This window comes from Chiloscyllium plagiosum, unplaced genomic scaffold, assembly GCF_037043375.1.
Source record: "Chiloscyllium plagiosum isolate Xiang-an unplaced genomic scaffold, Cpla_swu_hap1 HiC_scaffold_15, whole genome shotgun sequence".
NCBI lineage: Eukaryota > Metazoa > Chordata > Chondrichthyes > Orectolobiformes > Hemiscylliidae > Chiloscyllium > Chiloscyllium plagiosum.
In genome coordinates this window covers 8,177,051-8,197,224 of record NW_028270153.1, presented here as the reverse complement: position 1 = coordinate 8,197,224, position 20,174 = coordinate 8,177,051, and the positions used below count along the sequence as shown (strand labels likewise).

At 43.1% G+C, this 20,174-nt stretch overlaps 1 protein-coding gene across 1 annotated transcript in view; it reads left to right on the top strand.

Moving 5' to 3' along the window:
* LOC122560303 (syntenin-1-like) overlaps positions 1-19,522 on the top strand; it is a 40,570-nt gene extending 21,048 nt beyond the window's left edge. The window contains exons 5-9 of the mRNA XM_043710880.2: positions 2,505-2,666; positions 6,970-7,145; positions 12,498-12,669; positions 16,937-17,028; positions 19,104-19,522. Of these exons, the coding sequence (XP_043566815.1) occupies positions 2,505-2,666; positions 6,970-7,145; positions 12,498-12,669; positions 16,937-17,028; positions 19,104-19,155 (654 nt within the window). The 3' untranslated portion in view covers positions 19,156-19,522. The remainder of the gene's footprint in view (positions 1-2,504; positions 2,667-6,969; positions 7,146-12,497; positions 12,670-16,936; positions 17,029-19,103) is intronic.
* Positions 19,523-20,174: the final 652 nt, after the last annotated feature.

Genomic DNA, 20,174 nt, shown 5'->3' with positions numbered 1-20,174 from the left:
TTAAGTCTTTTTCCATACCAAAATCCCCAGGAATAGAAGTCTGGAGAGGTAGAAAGCAGTCTGCTGATTAGTTCTCCACAGAATCGTAGAATCACACATTAGAGAAGAATCCTTTGGCCCATTGAGTCTGCACCAACAAATAACTCCCCTATATCTACATGGGTCCCACTTTATGACACTAGGCCCATAGTTCTGAATGTTGTGACAGTTTCAAGTGCTCTTTCAAGTACTTTTAAAAGATTGTGAGGTTTCCTGCTTCAATTATCCTGCCAGGCAGAGGATTCCTGATTTCCACCACCCTCTGGGTGAAAAATATTTCCTTAAATCCCTTCTAAACCTCCTGCTTTCCACTTTAAAATTATGCCTCCTTCAACTCAAGGGAGCTGCTTTCTATTCACCCTGTACATGTCCCTCATGATCTTACACACCTCAGTGAGGTCCCCTCAGCCTTCTCTGCTCCAAGCTTATCCAACCTCTCTTCACCGAAATGCTCCATTCCAGGTAACTCTCTGGTGAATCTCGTCAGCGCCTCCTGCAGTGCAATCACATCCTTCCTATAGTGCGGTGACCAGAACTGCATGCGACATAACCAAAGTCCTATACAACTTCAACGTAACATCCCTGTTCTCATAATGAATACCATGACAGATAAAGGTAAATTTCCATTATGCCAGTTAACTACCCTATTAACCTGCCCTGTTGCCTTCAGGAAATCTGTGTTCAAATACCCCAAGATCCCTCTATCCCTGAGCTTCCTAGTGTCCTTCCATTCATTGAGTACTCCCTTGTCTTGTTACTTCTTCCAAAATTCCCGAATCTCTCCCGAATCAGGGTTAAATTCCATCTGCTATTGATCTGCCCATCTGACCAATTCACCTATGTCCTCCTGTATCCTACAACCTCCCTCCTCACTGGCAACCACTTGGTTAATCTTTGTTACATCTGCACACATATCATCTGCCCTCTGCTCCTCCTGCCATATTTTCTACTGTATTGTTTATGGATATCACTTACAACAAGGGACCCATCACTGATCCCTGCAGTATGCCACTGAGCACCAGGCTCCACTCTCACAAACAGCCTTCTACCACCACCCTTTGTGTCCTGTCACTAAACCAATATTGCATCGAACTTGCTAAATTATCCTGGATCCCATGTGCTTTATCATCATTAACAGTCTTCCATGAGGTAACATGGTGGCTCAGTGGTTAGCACTGCTGCCTCATAGCGCCAGAGACTGGGTTCGCTTCCGCCCTTGGGAGGGTGTCTAGGTGGAATTAGCATATTCTCCCTGTGTCTCCACCTGGTGCTCTGGTTTCCTCCCACAATCCAAAGATGTGCAGGTTAAGTGGATTGGCCAGGCTAAATTACCCATAGTGTTCAGGGATGTGCAGGCTAGGTGGGTTAGCCATGGGAAATGCAGGGTTAAGGGTAGAGGTTTAGGTATGGGTGGGATGCTCTTCAGGGGGTGAACTGAGTGGGTTGAATGGCCTGTTTCCATGCTACAGGGATTTTGATTCTGATGTGGGACCTTGTTAAAGTCTTTGCTGAAATCCATATAAACTGCATCAACTCCAACTGTAGTTTCCTGCTTTATCCCCACCACCCTCATGAAAAGGGGAACCACATTAGCTTTCTTCCAGTCCTCTGGCACCCTTCTGCCAGAATGGAATTTAAAATTTGGGTCAGATTCCCTGTAATTTCCTCCCTCCTCTCACATAGCAGCCCGGGATACAATCCATCCTGATCTGGAGATTGGTCCACTTTTATTCCTGCCAAATATCACCTCGCTTCCTATATCAAACTTCTTCTTGAATTCTGTTTCTACATACATCTTCTCCAAAGTGAAGACATGTGAAATATTCATTTAACACCCTACCAGTGTCCTCGAGTTCTAACAGATTGCCCTCTTGTCCCTGATGGGCCTGTATGCTTTCCGTGGTTAACCTCACTCCCTTACAGAATATCTTGGGATTTTCCCTGATATTTCGTGCCCCAATTTGCTCTCCTAACTGCTTTCTTAAGTTCCTTCCTGCACAATCGATACACCAGTGTTGATTGCTCCCTTTGTGCCTGTTAAAATCTTCCTTGTCCTCCTCATCCACAGACTCACGAGCTAACTGTTTCAGCAGTCTCTAAGCTGCATTTAAGGGCTTTCACTACTCATGACCTCGCTGACTGGCAGAACTGGCTCAAGGGAGCTGAATGATTTAATCCTGTTCTTCTGTAAAATGTATGTTTTTGTTCAGCCCAAGTGAAATCCACCAACAGAATTGCTCAATACTTTGGCGAGTTTACAAATGCATAATAACGATAGCACCTGATGGGATTTCTGAGGTAGTTAGTGACCAAAAAAGCTGACTGCTCCTGGGGTGTATTCATTTTGTCAGTGTTTCCAGCTTTAGAAGCTTTCCGTTTGGGGTTCAGAGCCAATTTATGGTTAACTGCTTATCCATTTCACCTTGGATTTCCCATTCTTTCTATTTTTGTGCTTCACTGTCTAGCAAGTTGACAGCAATCAGTCAACCGCAAATAACATGGTGGCCCCATTGACTGGAAACAGTGTGGGGCTTCACCGAGCGGAGATCAAAGCTGGAGTGCGGGAGGTGATCCTCTGTAAGGACCAAGATGGAAAGGTTGGCCTGCGGCTGCGTGCTATTGACAAAGTAAGTACCTAAGATGCAAATACATTCGTAGTTCCCATTGTGGAATTGTACAGCACAGAAAGAGGTATTTGTCTTTTCCATTGTGCCTGGGCCAGATCTTTGAAATAGATGTTTATATAGTCCTACTCCCCATAATCATGGTGTCTTTCAGTTCTCTCCCAAATCAGAAACTTCCTTGAGTCCATGTCTATGTCAGTTAGGTATAAGTGAGGACTGCAGATGCTGGAAATAAGAGTCTAGATTAGAGTGGTGCTGGGAAAGCACAGCAGGTCAGGCAGTATCCGGGGAGCAGGAAATCGACGTTTCGGGCAAAAGCCCTTCATCAGGAATGAAGGCAGAGAACCTCTGGGGTCAGAGAGGAGGGTGGAGCGGATAGGTGGGAAGGGAGATTGGCAGGTGGGACAGGTCATGAGGATGGTGCTGAGCTGGAAGGTTGGAGCTGGGGTAAGGTGGGGGAAGGGGAAATGAGGAAACTGATGAGGTCCACATTGATGCCCTGGGGTTGAAGTGTTCCGAGACGGAAGATGAGGCGTTCTTCCTCCAGGCGTCGGGTGGCGAGGGAGCGGCGGTGAAGGAGGTCCAGGACCTCCATGTCCTCGGCAGAGTGGGAGGGGAGTTGAAATTTGGGCCACGGGGCGGTGGGGTTGATTGGTGCGGGTGTCCCGGAGATGTTCCCTAAAGCGCTCTGCTAGGAGGCGCCCAGTCTCCCCAATGTAGAGGAGACCGAATCGGGAGCAACGGATACAATAAATGACATTGGTGGATGTGCAGGTGAAACTTTGATGGATGTGGAAGGCTCCTTTGGGGCCTTGGATGGAGGTGAGGGGGTAGGTGTGGGCGCAGGTTTTGCAATTCCTGCGGTGGCAGGAGAAGGTGCCAGGAGGGGAGGGTGGGTTGTTTGGGGGCATGGACCTGACCAGGTAGTCATGGAGGGAACGGTCTTTGCGGAAAGGGGTGGGGAGGGAAATATATCTCTGGTGGGGTCTCTTTGGAGGTGGCGGAAATGTCGGCGGATGATTTGGTTTATGTGAAGGTTGGTAGGGTGGAAAATGAGGACCGGGGGATACAGTCCTTGTTGCGGTTGGTGGGGTTTGAGGGCGGAGGTGCCGGATGTGGACGAGATGCGTTGGAGGGCATCTTCAACCATGTGGGAAGGGAAATTGCGGTCTTTAAAGAAGGAGGCCATCTGGTGTGTTCTGTAGTGGAACTGGTCCTCCTGGGAGCAGATACGGCGGAGGAATTGGGAATACAGGATGGCATTTTTGCAGGAGGTAGGGTGGGAAGAGGTGTAATCCAGGTACTGTGGGAGTCGGTGGGTTTGTAAAAAATGTCAGTGTCAAGTCGGTCGTCATTGATGGAGATGGAGAGGTCCAGGAAGGGGAGGGAGGTGTCAGAGATGGTCCAGGTAAATTTAAGATCGGGGTGGAATGTGTTGGTGAAGTTGATGAATTGCTCAACCTCCTCGCGGGAGCATGAGGTGGCGCCAATGCTGTCATCAATGTAGCGGAGGAAAAGGTGGGGCGTGGTGCCGGTCTAACTACGGAAGATAGACTGTTCTATGTAATCGACAATCTATGTCAGTTAGGCGTAAGTGCATAGATTTAAGGTAAGGGGCAGGAGGTTTAGTGGGATTGTGAGGAGAAATTCCTTGCACCTTTAATGTTCTGTGGATTCCTGCCTGTAAGGGTGGGAGAGGCAGGAATCCACAGAACATTAAAGGTATTCAAATGTTCACTTGCGATGTCAAGGCATAAAGGCTATGGGCTAAATACTGGAAAACGTGATTAGAGCAGTTGGCTGTTTTTGATTGGCACATCCGAAGGGCTCTGTGCTCTAGATGTCTATGATTGTTGATAAGCATCTCAGTGTGTGAAATAATCTGTTCCTAATTTTCAATAATTCAGTCCACCCTAAAGATTAATTTTTGGCATTCACCACACTGGATGGGTTGACGTTCATTCAGTTGCTCAAAAAACAAATCACAGTTCAGCACAGGAACAGGCCCTTGGCCCTCCAAGCCTACACCAATACATTTTGCACTTCCACATTAAAATTGTCTTCGCTTACGGGATCCGTATTCCTCTATTCCCCTCCTATTCATGTATTCATCCAGGTGCTTCTTGAATATTTCCAGCCCCTCCTCTGGCAACGCGTTCAAGGCACTCACCACCCTTTGAGTGAAAAGCTTGCCTCGCACATCTCTTTTAAACCCAGACCTCCATACACACACACACCCCTTGAGCCTGTGTCCCCTAGTAATTGACCCCTCCTCCCTGGGAAAAAGCCTCATACTCTCCACTCCATTCATGCCATTCACAATCTTATAAACATCTATCAGGTCGCCCCTCAACATCCTTCATTCCAGTGAAAACAAATCCAGTCTGCCCAACCTTTCTTCATTGCTAAAATCTCCCATACCAGGCAATATCCTGGTAAACCTTTTCTGTACCCTTTCCTAGGAATCAACATTCTTCTGGTAGTGTGATGACCAGAACTGTACGCAATATTCCAAGTGTGGCCTAATTAAAGTTCTCTAAAGCTGCAGCATAACTTGTCTATCCGTACACTCAATGAAGGCAAGCATGCCATAGGCCTTTATTTACTACGTTTTCCAGCTGCGCTACCACCTCTAGTGATCTGTGGACCTGCACACCCAGATCCCTCTGCATGTCAATATCCCTAAGGGTTCTGCCATTCGCTGTTTAATTTCCACCTGTACTTGATCTTCCAAAATGCATCATCTCACATTTGTCTGGATTAACCTTCATCTGCCATTTTTCTGCCCATGCCTCCAACTGATCTATATCCTACTGAATCCTTTGACAATCCTCCACACTCTCCGCAACTCTACCATTCTTTTTTATCATCCACAAGCTTACTAATTAGACCAGCTACCTTTTCTTTGAAATCACTTGTTTAGATCGCCAACAGCAGAGGTCCCAGCACTGATCCCTGTGGAACACCATTAGTCACAGCCCGCCATTCTGAAAACCATCCTGCCAATGCTACCCTCTGTCTCCAATGACTAAGCCAGTTCTGCATCCATCTCTCCAAGTCACCCCTGATACCATGTGACTTCATCTTTTGTATGAGTCTGCCATGAGGGACTTTGTCAAACACTTTACTGAAGCCCATGTCGACAACATCACCCGCTTTTCCCTCATCAATCATCCTCGTCCCCTCCTCTGAAAACTCGATCAAGTTAGTGAGGAATGACCTCCCCCACACAAAACCATACTGCCCATCGCTAATCAGTCCATTTGTTTCTAAATGCGTATAGATCTTGTCCCTGAGAATCTTTTCCAATAATTTCCCTACCACCGACGTGAGGCTCACAGGCCTGTAATGTCCTGGATTATCCCTGTTACCCTTAAACAATGGGACAACATTGGGTATTCTCCAGTCCTCTGGGATCTCATCTGTGGCCAAAGAGCAAACAAAGATGTTTGTCAATGCTGTAGCAGTTTGTTGCTTTGCCTCCCTCAATATTCTGGGATAGAGCCCATCAGCGGCCGGGGACTTATCTACTTCAATACTTTTTAAGATGCACAACACCTCATCCTTTCTTATAGTACTTGGTTTAGAAACTCGACACTCCCTTCCCTGAGATTATCCTCCTCCAATTCCTTCTCTTTGGTGAATACTGACACACCGTATTTTTTTAGAACCTCACCTCCCTCTTCTGGCTCTACACATGGATTCCCTCATTTATCCACTTACCCAGCTATATCTTCCAAGATGTCCCTCAGTTTTGGTTTCCCAGTTTGGTTGTTGAATTTTTGCAGATGGGGCAGCAGGTTAGCCTGTCTGTTCACCCCCTTGATTCCCTTCAGAACAGGCTGCAGTATTAACCTGGTATAAGCCATCTTAATTGCACTTGTCCTTGACTGACCAAGGCATTACTGATCTTAGGGCAGTATTGTGGGAGTGCTACACTGTCAGAGATGCTGCCTTTTGGATGACACACCTAGCCGAGTCTCTGTTTGCCCTTTTTTTAAAACTCAGACAGATGTGAAAGATTCCATAGCACCATGTGGAGTTCTCCCTGTACTGCTCGTCACTTATCTCTTGATCAACATCAAAATTGATCTAGAATAGTGGGAACTGATATAAAAATAGATTTATTGTCACATTTGCTAACTCACAGCAAGATGTTTCTATGCATCATTTCAAAATGTATTTAATTGGCAGTAAAAATGATTTTAAGGTCCATGAAACATGCTTGTGTTTTAAAATTTTTTTTTCTTTCTGTTATGCTCTCTTTCCTCTTTTCACGCATTCCTTCCTTGTTCTTTTCCCTTAGGGGATCTTTGTCCAGTTGGTTCAGGCCAACTCTCCTGCTTCTCTCGTTGGGCTGCGTTTTGGGGACCAGATCTTGCAACTGAATGGACAGACCTGTGCAGGCTGGAGCACTGACAAAGCGCATAAGGCACTGAAGCAGGCGCCACAGGACAGGATCACTGTCATTGTCCGTGACCGGTAGGTAGCTCTTTCAACTCGAGCGGCTCTGGTTGGAATGTGAAAGGGACAGGATCCTCAAGGATTATGATTTGACTTATTTATTTCATTTTGAGGTTGAAGTGCTGGCTTCTCACCGTTGGATAAATTCACGGGGAAAATTTGTCCCAAAGTCAGGTCCACCATTGAAACCCCTCCCACTTGCGTGTTACATTTGAACATGTGAATGTATGAATTGAGCAGGAGTAGGCTAATCGCTGCTCTCACCTGCTCCACAGTTGGATAGGATAGAGGCCAATCTGATTGTAAGCTTAATTCCACTTTCCTGATTGCTCCAATATCCTTTTGATTCCCTTCCAGCACCAGAATTGATTTAACTCTGCCTCCACTGCTCTTTGCGGGAGACCAGTCCACAGGCTACTGACCCACTGAGACAAAACCTTTCTCTTAACTAAACAGTACTTTACTTTTAAACTGTGACTCCTAGTATTAGTCTCTCTCACAAGGATAAACATCCTGTCAGAATTCACCCTGAAAGTCCCCTCAGGATCTGATATGTTTCAATAATATTGTATCTCATTCCTGTAAACACATTTGGATGACCGTCCATCTTGTGCAACTTGTTCTTATGAGACGATCCCTTCTTCTCAGGAATGACTCAAATGAACCTTTTTACGAGCTGTTTTTATATATCTCAAGTAATGAGAACAAAGCTGTATGCAGTGCTCCAGATGTGGCCTCACTAATATCCTATATAACTGTGCTATATTTCTCTTTTATATCCCTTTCCTGTTTCAATAAATGACAACATTCCTAATCACTAGATGCATCAATGTGAATCTGGCCTCAGCTTAATACCAAATATCCTCTTCACTGTATAAAAGTGCCTACTTTCACCTCTATAATATCCTTGTACCATCAATCCTCCTTCAGTCAATCTGCTTTTGAAAATAGACTGACAGTAAAGTGAAGATGGAAACAAAGGACAGGAAAGGCAAAGCACAGAAAACAAAGACAAAAATCAAAAAGGACCATGTTTCATAATGATTCTAAAAGGGCAATAAAGGTAAAAAAAAAAAAGAGCCTGCAGGCTCTGTGTCTCCATCCGAGAAGCATTTGTAACTAGGCGGATGAACTAACTACATAAAGTTATTAATGGATACGGTGTAATTGGGCTCTGGGGTGACCAAGAATGGGAACTCAACGTCCAGAGTTACTCAATTTTAAAAAAAGGTAGATGGAAAGGAAAAGGAGGTGGAGTAGAATTGCTGGTTAAAGAGGAGATTAACACAGTAGGAAGAGACGACATTAGCCTGGACAATGTGGAATCAGTATGGGTGGAGCTATGTAACACCAAAGGAAAAAGACGTTAGTGGGAGTAAAATACAGACCACTAAACAGTAGTTGTGAGGTTGGGGATTGTCTCAAATAGGAAATTCGAGGTGTGAGCAGTAAGGGTACAGCTGTTAATCCGGGTGACTTCAATCTGCATATTGATTGGACTAACCAAACTGGTAGCAATGCGATTGAGGGGGATTTCCTGGAATATGTGAGGGATGGTTTCTTCGACCAATATGTCAAGGAACCAAGTAGAGAACAAGCCATCCTAGATTGAGTATTTTGTGATGAGAGAGGATTAATTATCAACCTTGTGGTGCAAGATCCTTTGGTGAGATACCATAATATGGTAGATTCTTCAAGGTAAAGAGTAACACAGTTAAATCTGAAACTAGGGTCCTGAACTTAAGGAAAGCTAACTTTGATGGTATGAGGCCTGCATTAGCTAGGATAAGCTGACCAAGGACACTTCAGGGCTTGGCAGTGGATAGCCAGTAGCAGACATCTAAAGAATATATGGATGAACTTCAACAATTGTGCATTCCTGACTGGCATAAATGTAAAACAAGAAAGGTGGCTCAACCATGGCTAACAAGGGAAATCAGGAACAGTGTTAAAGTCAAAGAGGAAGCATATAAATTGGTCAGAAAACAACAGCAAACCTGAGGACTGAGGAAAAATGTAAAATTCAGCAGAGGGGGACAAAGGATTCAATTCAGAAGGAGAAAATAGAATAATGAGCGTAATCTTGTGAAAACATAAAAACTGACTTCAAAAGCTTCTATAGATATATGAAGAGAAAAAGACTGGTGAAGATAAATGGAGGTCCCTTACAGTTAGAATCAGGTGAATTCATAATAGACAATAAAGAGATGGCAGACCAGTTGAACAAATACTTTGGATTTGTCTTCGCTAAGGAGGGAACAAATAACTTTCTGGAAATGCTCGGGGTCAGAGGGTTAAACATGAAGGAGGAACTGAAGGAAATCTTTATTCATCTGGAAATAGTATTGGGAAATTGATGGGATTAAAACTCGATAAATCCTAGGGCCTGATGCTTCGCATCCCAGAGTACTTAAGGAAGCCCTAGAAATGATGGGTGCGCTGATGATCATTTTGCAGCATTCCACAGACTCTGAAAGAGTTCCAATGGACTGGAGAGTAGCTAGTGTAAAATAGGAGGGAAAGAGAAACTAGAGAATTATTGGTTGGTTAACCTGACATTGGTTGTGGGGAAATAGTGGAATCCTTTTTAGAGTGGCAGGCAGTGATGAGTAGGGTGTTGCAGGGTTCAGTGCTGGGACCTCAGCTATTCACAATATACATTAATGATTTGAATGAAGGAACTGAATGCAATTTCTCCAAATTTGCAGATGACACTAAGGGGATGACAGTGGGTGCTCTGAGGAGGATGCTAAAAGGGTGACTTGGACAGACTGAGTGGGCAAATACTTGGCAAATGCAGTATAATGTGGATAAATGTGAGGTTATCCACTTTGGTGGCAAAAAACAGGAAGGTGGATTATTATTTGAATGATAATTTAGGAAAAGGTGAGATGCAATGAGACCTGGGTGTCATGGTGGAACAGTCGCTAAAGGTGAGGAAAGTTAAAGGATAATGTGATTGGGACAAAAAGGTGACTTCGGACTAATTGTTCCAAAGGTTCTCCATAGTAAGATTTTCCTCTGGGAAATGTCTCCTCTGTTGTAGACAAATTGTTGGGGAACAGTTATAGGGTCATAGATTCATACAGCACAGCAGCAGACCCTCAGACCATACCGACCAAATTTCGTAAACTAAAACCAGTCCTTCTTGCCTGCATTTGGCGCATATCCCTCTGAGCCTTTCATATTCATGTCCTTATCCAAATGTCTTTAATGTTGTAACTGTACCCTCTGGCAGTTCATTTCACATAGAAACCACCCTCTGTGTGAACAATTTACCCTTCAAGTTCCTTTTAAACCTTGAAAATATGCACATCCAGTTTTTAAATCCGTTACTCTAGCAAATAGTCCTTGGCCATTTACTTTATGCATTCCCCTCAGGATTTTATAAGCCTCTATAAGGTCAGCCCTAAGTCTCCTATGCTCCATGAAAGAAAAGCCCCAGTCTACATAGGCTCTCCCTATGACTCAAACATTTCAATACTAGCGACATCCTTATAAATCTTTTTTGCACTCTTTCAAGTTTAACAACATCGGTAGTGGGATAGTCAACACAGTTTTATGAAGGGTAGGTTGTGCCTCACAAACCCTATTGAGTTCTTTTGAGAAGGTGATCAAACAGGTGGATGAGGTTAAAGCATTTGATATGGTGTATATGGATTTCAGTAAGGCGTTTGATAAGGTTCCCCATGGTAGGCTATTGCACAAAATACAGAGGCATGGGATTGAGGGTGATTTAGCAGTTTGGATCAGAAATTGGCTAGCTGTATAAAGATAGAGGGTGGTGGTTGATGGGAAATGTTCATCCTGGAGCTCAGCCAGTAGTGGTGTACTGCAAGGATCTATTTTGGGGCCACTGCTGTTTGTCATTTTTATAAATGACCTAGATGAGGGAGTAGAAGGATGGGTTAGTAAAGTTACGGATGACACTAAGGTCGGTGGAGTTGTGGATAGTACTGAAAGATGTTGCAGGTTACACAGAGACCTAGATAAGCTGCAGAGCTGGGCTGAGAGGTGGCAAATGGAGTTTAATGCAGAAAAGTGTGAGGTGATTCACTTTGGAAGGAGCAACAGGAATAAAAGGGACTGGGCTAATGTTAAGATTCTTGGTAGTGTAGATGAGCGGAGAGATCTCGGTGACCATATACATAGATCCCTGAAAGTTGCCATCCAGGTTAAAAATCACACAACACCAGGTTATAGTCCAACAGGTTTAATTGGAAGCACTAGCTTTCGGAGCGCTGCTCCTTTATCAGGTGCCACTTGATGAAGGAGCAGTGCTCCGAAAGTTAATGTTTCCAATTAAACCTGTTGGACTATAATCTGGTGTTGTGTGATTTTTTTTTAACTTTGTGTACCCCAGTCCAACACCGGCATCTCCAAATCATGGCTACCCAGGTTATAGAGTCATAGAGATGTACAGCATTGAAACAGACCCTTCAGTCCAACCCGTCCATGTCGACCAGATATCCCAACCCCATCTATTCCCACCTACCAGCACCCGGCTCATATCCCTTCAAACCCTTTCTATTCATATACCCATCCAAATGCCTCTTAAACGTTGCAATTGTACCAGCCTCTTCTGGCAGCTCATTCACCCTGGCCACCCTCGGTGTGAAAAATTGATGGAGTTGTTAAGAAAGTATATGGTGTGTTAGCTTTTATTGATGTAGGGATTGAGTTTTGGAGCCATGAGGTCATGCAGCAGTTTTACAAAACTCTGGTGTGGCTGCATTTGAAGCATTGCATACAGTTCTAGTCACTGCATTATAGGAAGGAAGTGGAAGCTTTGGAAAGGGTTTAGAGGAGATCTATTAGGATGTTGCCTGGTATGGAGGGAAGGTCTTATGAGGAAAGGCTGAGGGACCTGAGGCTGTTTTTGATAGAGAGAAGAAGGTTGAGAGGTGACCTAATTGAGACATACAAGATAATCAGAGGAATAGGTAGGGTGCACAATGAGAGCCTTTTTCCTAGGATGGTGATGGCTAGCATGAGGGGACATAGCTTTAAACTGAGGGGTGATAGATATAGGATAGATGTCAGAGGTAGTTTCTTCACTCAGAGAGTAGTAGGGGTGTGGAATGCACTGCCTGCAACAGTTGTAGACTCGCCAACTTTAACGGCATTTAAATGGTCATTGGATAGACATATGGATGAAAATGGAATACTATAGAATAGATAGGCTTAAGATTGGTTCCACAGGTTGGCGCAACATTGAGGGCTGAATGGCCTGTACTGTGCTGTTATGTTCTATGTACTGTAAACATTTCAACTCACGCTTTTATATGACTATTAATTGTTTTTTTTTCCCTATTCTGTAAATAAATCCATGTTAGTTTTTGAATGATTATGTTTGTTTCCTTTCCCAAGGCCTTTCCAGAGAACAGTCACTATGCATAAAGACAGCACCGGACACGTTGGATTCATCTACAAACGTGGAAAAATCACCTCCATCGTGAAAGATAGCTCTGCAGCCAGAAACGGATTATTAACTGACCACTACGTCTGTGAGATCAATGGCCAGAACGTCATTGGACTGAAGGTAAGAGGCAATCCACAAAACCTGAATAGTTTCACTAATCAGTAAGTTTACTCACAACCTGCAATAACCTCAATAATCACAGTTCACCAATAAGCTACAATAGTTTACCAATAGTCTGTAGTAATTACAAGAATTGTAATACTTCCAGAATCTTTAAGAATTTTAACAACAGCCTGAATCAAGAATAATTCCAATAATACAATATTTGATGAGCCAATCACCCACAAGTTTGCCGATGAGAACTCTAATCCAGATGTTGTGTTCTGGTGAAGTAGGATTGAAGGACAGGGAATCATTTGAACAATTATAACAGAGTCTCTATTTTAAAGTCAGGCCTGTGAAGCAGGATAAATCACAGCAAGTACTTCTCGATTTATGTTTCTAGACTCCTCTGTTTCTAAAATTCATTCAAGTTTTTATCATTTATTTCATGATGCTTCTCCTCTTTCTCCTAGACTGTTCATCACTTTAGAGAAAGTGAGGACTGCAGATGCTGGAGATCAGAGCTGAAAAATGTGTTGCTGGAAAAGTGCAGCAGGTCAGGCAGCATCCAAGGAGCAGGAGAATCAATGTTTCAGGCATAAGCCCTTCTTCAGGAATCCTGCGCTTTTCCAGCAACACATTTTTCATGTTCATCACTTTGGTCTCATATTTGACCCTGTGATAAATTTCCTATCAGCTTCCCATGCCATCATTAAGGTGACCTACTTTCAGTTCCATACCATTGTCTCATTCAGTCCCTGCCTTAGCTCATCTGCTGCTGAGGGCTTCATCCAAGCCAAGCTAGTATCACCTCACCTCTCCTGATCTCTGTAACTCCTCCATCTGCACAACATATCAAATAAAATTCTAAAAATATTGGGCATCTCCAGAAGCCGTAGAGTTCTCTTTTTCCATCTTACTGATAAGCAATGTAGATTATTTCAATGTTTCTCAATGCAAACAAGCCCGAGTTTTCAATCCTCATTGCTAATTGGCCTGATTTATTTTATACTCTGTTCATATGTCAACCTGCATTTTTCTATGATGTGGAGGTACCAGTGTTGGACTGGGTTGGGCAAGGTCAAAAATCGCATGACACCAGGTTATCGTCCAATAGGTTTATTTGAAAATAATAGCTTTCAGAGTGCTAATCTTCATGAAGTGCTAGTGAGAAAGGAAGACCTTAGACACAGAATTTATAAGGAAAAGATCAAAGAGTCATACAACATCATGTGAATAAGTTGAACACACCTAAGATGGCTCTTCAGTCTTTGATCAGTTAGAATGGAGGTGCAGTTTTGATTGATTTAATATGCAAATCCCAGAATTTCTTTCAAGTCACTGCCCCGAGACTTGAAAGACATTCTGGGATTTACTGTACATACTAAATCAATATATAAATTGATTTAAAACTGCACCTCCATACTAACTGAACAAAGATTGAAGAGTTATCTTGGGTGTGTTCAATTCATTCACATGATGTTGTATGACACTTTGATCTTTTCCTTTATGAATTCTGTGTCTAAAGTGGTCTTCTTCTCTCACTAGCACCTCATGAAGGGGCAACGATCCGAAAGACAGCATATTCAAATAAATCTGGTGGACTATAACCTGGTGTCATGTGATTTTTGACCTTGCGTTTTTCTAAGCTTCTAAGTTCAGCTTAGATGCCAACATCAACAGTACACACAAAAATTATAATATTAAGCACAGTGTCCAAATTCTGTAGTAATTACAGATTAAATAAAATTTGACAAATGACAACATGTCACAAACAAACGGAATTATGATGTTAAACATTTGGTTGTGTAACTTGCTGCCTGTTAATTTGCTAACTTACAATGACTGCAGGTTCTGTTGATTGCTGCGGTAACCTTATCTTTAAGTTCAGATTTCCAGTAGCTTCAGTATTATGATTTTGTTTCTGTAATCTTCTGTAATTTTCTTTGGCTAAATCATTGTCTCCAGCAACAGAAACAGGAAACTTGTATCACCAGTTGTGACACACTGATTTATTGACACTACCCTTGGATACCAGCGACTGTGGTTGCTGTTTTACTTGTATTTTCTGCTTCTTTCACCAGGTGGTGCTATGATACACCAACATAACTGCTGTTTCCTCTTTGACTCTCTGCTCCATCATGAAGCCTGACTGGATCTTTCAGTCAACAGATGCCAATGACTCATATATCTTGTTTTATCACTGAATAACATTTCCTATGGCACTGGAGGGACTGCTGAGCCATATTCTGAGAGATTTCTAAAACTGTTAGTGCAGATCTCAATAGAAAGGGCTGATCACGTAGAATGCAGGAATTGTGACATCTAGTGGTCTGTGTTTGAATATCTTAATCAAAGAATTGAATATAGTCCCTTTTCAAATACTGGGAGTCATAGAGATGTACAGCACAGAAACAGACCCCCTTCAGTCCAACTCATCCGCTGACCAGATATTCCAATCTAATCTAGTCCCATTTGCCAGCACCCGGCCCATATCCCTCTAAAGCCTCCCTATTCTTATACCCATCCAGAAGCCTTTTAAATGTTGTAATTGTACCAGCCTCCATCACCTCTCCTCTGACAGCTCATTCAATACACACACCACTCTCTGTGTGAAAAAAGTTGCCCCTTAGGTCCTTTCTAAATCTTTCCCCTCTCAGCCTAAACCTATACTCTCTAGTTTCGGACTTCCCCACCCCTGGGGAAAGACTTTGTCAATTCACCCTATCTATGTCCCTCATGATTTTATAAACCTCTATGAGGTCATCCCGCAACCGCCGATGCTGTAGGGAAAACAGTCAAAGCCTATTCAGCCTCTCCCTATAGCTCAAACCCTCTAACCCTGGCACCTCCTTGTAAATCTTTTCTGAACCCTTTCAAGTTTCACAACATCCTTCCGCAGTATTCCAACAGTGGCCTAACCAATGTCCTGTACAGCTGCAACATGACCTCCCAACTCCTATACTCAATGCTCTAACCAATAAAAGTAAGCGTACAAAATGCCTTCTTCACTATCCTATCTACCTGTGGCTCCACTTTCAAGGAACAATGAACCTGCTCACTCCAAGGTCTCTTTGTTCAGATCTTTATTCACTCCCCAGGGCTTTACTATTAAGTATATAAGTCCTGCCCTGGTTTGCCTTTCCAAAATGCAGCATCTCACATTTATGTAAAGTAAACTCCATAGAAAGGATAGATGAATAACTACTTGATAGATTAATAACTACTTGAGTGTGGTAATCTGATCTGTAGCATTTAACATGTAAAAGATGAACAAATCTTTGGTAGTGACTGTGTGTCAAAAACGTTGAGTGGATGGTAAGCTTGGTCTAAGGAGGGAGTTCCAGGATTTTAGCTGAATGACACTGAATAAACAGTAACATATTTTCACCCCTACATTGTGAGTGGCTTACAGAGGAACTTTCAGGGGCCGGTGTTCCCATGTATCTGCTGCCCCTGTCCTTCTAAATGAAAGTGGTTGGGGTTTGGAAGATGCTGTTTGGGGATCTTTGGTGAATTTCTGCAGTGCATCTTGTAGAAAGTGCATACTGCTGCTACTGAGTGTCAGTGATGGAGGGAGTGGATGCTTGTGGATATGGTGCCACAGCTTTGTCATGGATGGTGTCAACCTCCTTGAGTATTGTTGGAGCTGCAAACATCTAGGCAAGTGGGGAGTATTCCATCACACTCTTTGGGACAGTCTTTGGGGAATCAGGAGGTGAGTTACTCACCACAGTATTCATAGCCTCTGACTTGCTCATGTAGCCACCCTACTTATACGATCCATTCAGTTCAGTTTCTGGTCATTGCTAACCCCCAGAATATTGATAGTGGAGGATTCAGTGATGGTAACATCATTTAATGGCAAGGAACGATGACTAGATTCTTTTTTGTTGGAGATGGCCATTGCGTAACATTTGTGTGATATGAACGTTACTTGGCATTTTTCAGCCCAAACTGAAAAGATTGACCACTTTCTCACTGATGTACTGTTTCCAAAAGCTTAGTTTTGAATTTATTCTGATCAGATACATGTTGTGTTCTGTGGTTCTACTGTTTGCACCAGGTCTGATGGTTAATCACTGTAATTATGCAATAATCCTATCAACTTCCACCTTCTCTTCTATGTTCATTTAATTATTTGTCATAATCCCTCCATCCCTACAGCCATCCTGATCTCTGTAACCGGTATCCTATCAGTAACTGTGATTTACAAAGTGAAGAGGTACCTTGAATATTTCTTACACTTGAGCCTTTATGTTCATAGTTATTCATCCTTCTACAGGACTCGCAGGTCAGTGATATCTTAGCCGCTGCTGGGACTGCAGTCACCATTACTGTCATGCCGAGTGTCATCTATGAGCACATGGTGAAGAGGTTAGTAAACAAATAAGGTGCATCTGGTGCAAACTTGTGGTTGGTGGTTGCCGTCAAACAGTTCTGTGGATAGTATGATGGAGATCACCAATAATCACAAATGCTAATTGACCTATCCTGATCTTCAATCTGTTAGATGGGAAGATGATGGAGTGGTAATCTTACTGGGCTGGTAAATCAGAACCCCAGGCTAATGTGCTGGAGATATGGGTTCAAGTCCCACCACGGCAGATGATGACATTTAAATTCAATAGAAACTTGGCATGAAAAGAAGCTAAAATCATACAGCACGGAAACTGACCCTTTGATCCAACTCACGCCAACCAAACATCCCAATCTGGCCTAGTCCCATTTGCCACCATTTGGCCTATATCCTCTAAACCTTTCCTTTTCATGTACTCCTCGAAATGCCTTTTAAATGTTGTAATTATACCAGCCTCCACCACTTCCTCTCGTAACTCATTTCATCTCTGACCTTACCATTTAGTCGCTCTCCCAAAACTCTCTCCTTTCTTGCTTCTAAAGATCTTTATTTTAGATCTTTTTTTAAAAGTTCCAAAAGCAACGTGAAAACTGCAATTATTGCCCCAAGGAAGTGAGTGAATGCAGCTGAACACTGAAAAACCTCAAAACCAAGAGCAGCTCTCACTGCCACAATCTTCTCCATCCAACATTTTTTTCTGTAGCTGCCCTGATTAATGACAATCACAACTATGGTAAAAACTCATTTGGTTTACTGATGTTCTTGAGAAAGGAAATCTCCCACCCTTACCTGGTCTGGCCAGCATATGACTCCGTACTCTCAGCAGTGTCCTTAACTGTCTTCTGGGCAATTAGGAATCGGCAATAAATGCTGGCCACGTGACCACATCCCATTAACAAATAAATAAGAAATCACCCGGTCCTCAAAAGTAAAATTCCTGTCCTGCTCTCAAGTACCTCCATGACTAGAGTCATAAAGCTGAACGCCATGGAAACAGGCCTTTTGGTCCAACTCACCCATGCCAACTGGATATCCTAAATTAATCTAATCCATTTGCCAGCATTTGGCCCATATCCCTCCAAACCCTTCCTATTCATGTACCCATCCAGATGCCTTTTAAATGTTGTAATTGTACCAGCCTTCACCACTTCCTCTGGCAGCTTGTTCCATGCACGCACCACTCTCTGCATTGAAAAGGTTGCACCTCAGGACCCTTTTAAATCTTGCCCCTTTCACCTTAAACCTATGTCGTCTACTTTTTGACTCCCCCACCTCCGGGAAAAGACTTTGCCTATTTATCCTGTCCATGGCCCTCATGATTTTACAAACCTCCTATAAGGTCATCCCTCAGCCTCCGACAGTCCAGGGAAAACAGTCCCAGCCTATTCAACCTCTCCCTATAGCTCAAATCCTCCAACCCTGGCAATATCATTGTGAACCCTTTCAAGTTTAACAACATCCTTCCTATAGCAGGGAGACCAGAATTGAACACAGTATTCCAAAAATGTCCTACCCAATGTCCTGTACAGCCACACCATGACCTCCTAACTCCTATATTCCAGTAAAGGCAAGTGTTCCAAATGCTGCCTTCACTATCCTATCTCCTGTGACTCCACTTTCAAAGAGCTATGAACCTGCACTCCAAAGTTTCTCTGTTCAGCAACACTCTCCAGGACCTTATCATTCAGTGTATAAGTCCTGCCCTTGCCAAAATGTAGTACCTCCCATTTATGTAAATTAAACTTCATGTCCTCTCCTGAGGGGTTCCTCCATTTCTGGCCTTTTGTCTATCCTCACTTACTGTGCGCTGGGATTGCACTGTGCTGCCTTCTGCCTTGACCCAAAGGTTTGGAAGTCCTGACCCTTACAACATGGGTTAAACGCTCACTCCTTTCTCCCACTCTAGTAAAACCTGACTTTGTTGTTTGGTCACTGGTCTTAATCTTTCTTCTTGTGGCATGTTGTCAGTTTTTGTCTGATTTCCACTCCTGTGAAGTACCTCAAAACAGTTTACTACTTTTTCACGGCGCTATATAAATGTAAATTATTGTAATGTTGTTCTGATCTGATCCCACATTTGTTCTACCTGCAGGATGTCTTCAGGCCTTGTGTCCCGGATGGATCACTCCACCCCGGAAGTGTAAGAGGATATTCATTAAATAATTTACAATATCGATCCAACTCTTCAGGCTGGGATTTTGCCTCAGTTAAGCAGATGGGTTCCAGCTCTACTTTCATCTCGTGTATGTTTTGCTGATTTGGCAATTCCCTCTGGGGTTTGATTGTTCCACATTTGCTCTCTGTTTGTTTATTATTGTCAGCCCCTATCAATAAGTTCACGCGTGCCCTCTCTATGTTTAAATATTCTTGAGTTAAACTCTTAATGACTATGCTATAGGTTGGTGTAACTGTAAATCGTAAATCCTTCAAGCTTCTATGTAGTTTCATTGCTGTGGGCACTGGTTAATGAATAAAGTCATGGATTGAGAGTCATTAAAGATTCTAACTAAGTTTGGGAACTCTATGTAACAAAATGGAATGTAGCCTATTGTGAAACAGTGCAGACAAGTTGGATTCCAGTCAATGTTGTGCTCGCTACAAATAGTGGCTAATGTCACTGGGCTAGTAATTAAGAAGCTGAGGTTAATCCTCCAGGGACATGGGTTCAAATCCCACCTTGGCAGTTGGTGGAATGTAAATTCCATGAATAACTGGAATTGAAAGCTAGTCTCAGTAATTGTGACTAGTAGACTAATACCAATTGTGGTTAAAACCCATTGGGTTCACCAATGTCCTTTAGGAAAAGCAATTTATTGTCCTTACCCAGTCTGGCTTACATGTGACTCCAGACTGACAGTAGTGACCTAGCACGCTATTCAGTTTAAAGGAAATTAGGGTTGGTTGGGCAGCAAATGCCAGTCTTGTCCACAGCCCAAGTCAGGTCACACCAGCTATTGGCCAAGCTCTTTGGTTGGAGCCCAGCAATTGGTCAAGTTTGTTGGCTGGAACACAGCTATAGGTCAGGGTCAAATGGGCTGAAGCCCATCTATCGGCCAATGGGGGAGGGGATGAGAATGGAATTGTAGTAGTACAGGTCCACATTAAGCACTCTCAGTTCCTGAAAAATAGGCTTCCTTTGTGAGAATGAACAAGGAAAAAAAAA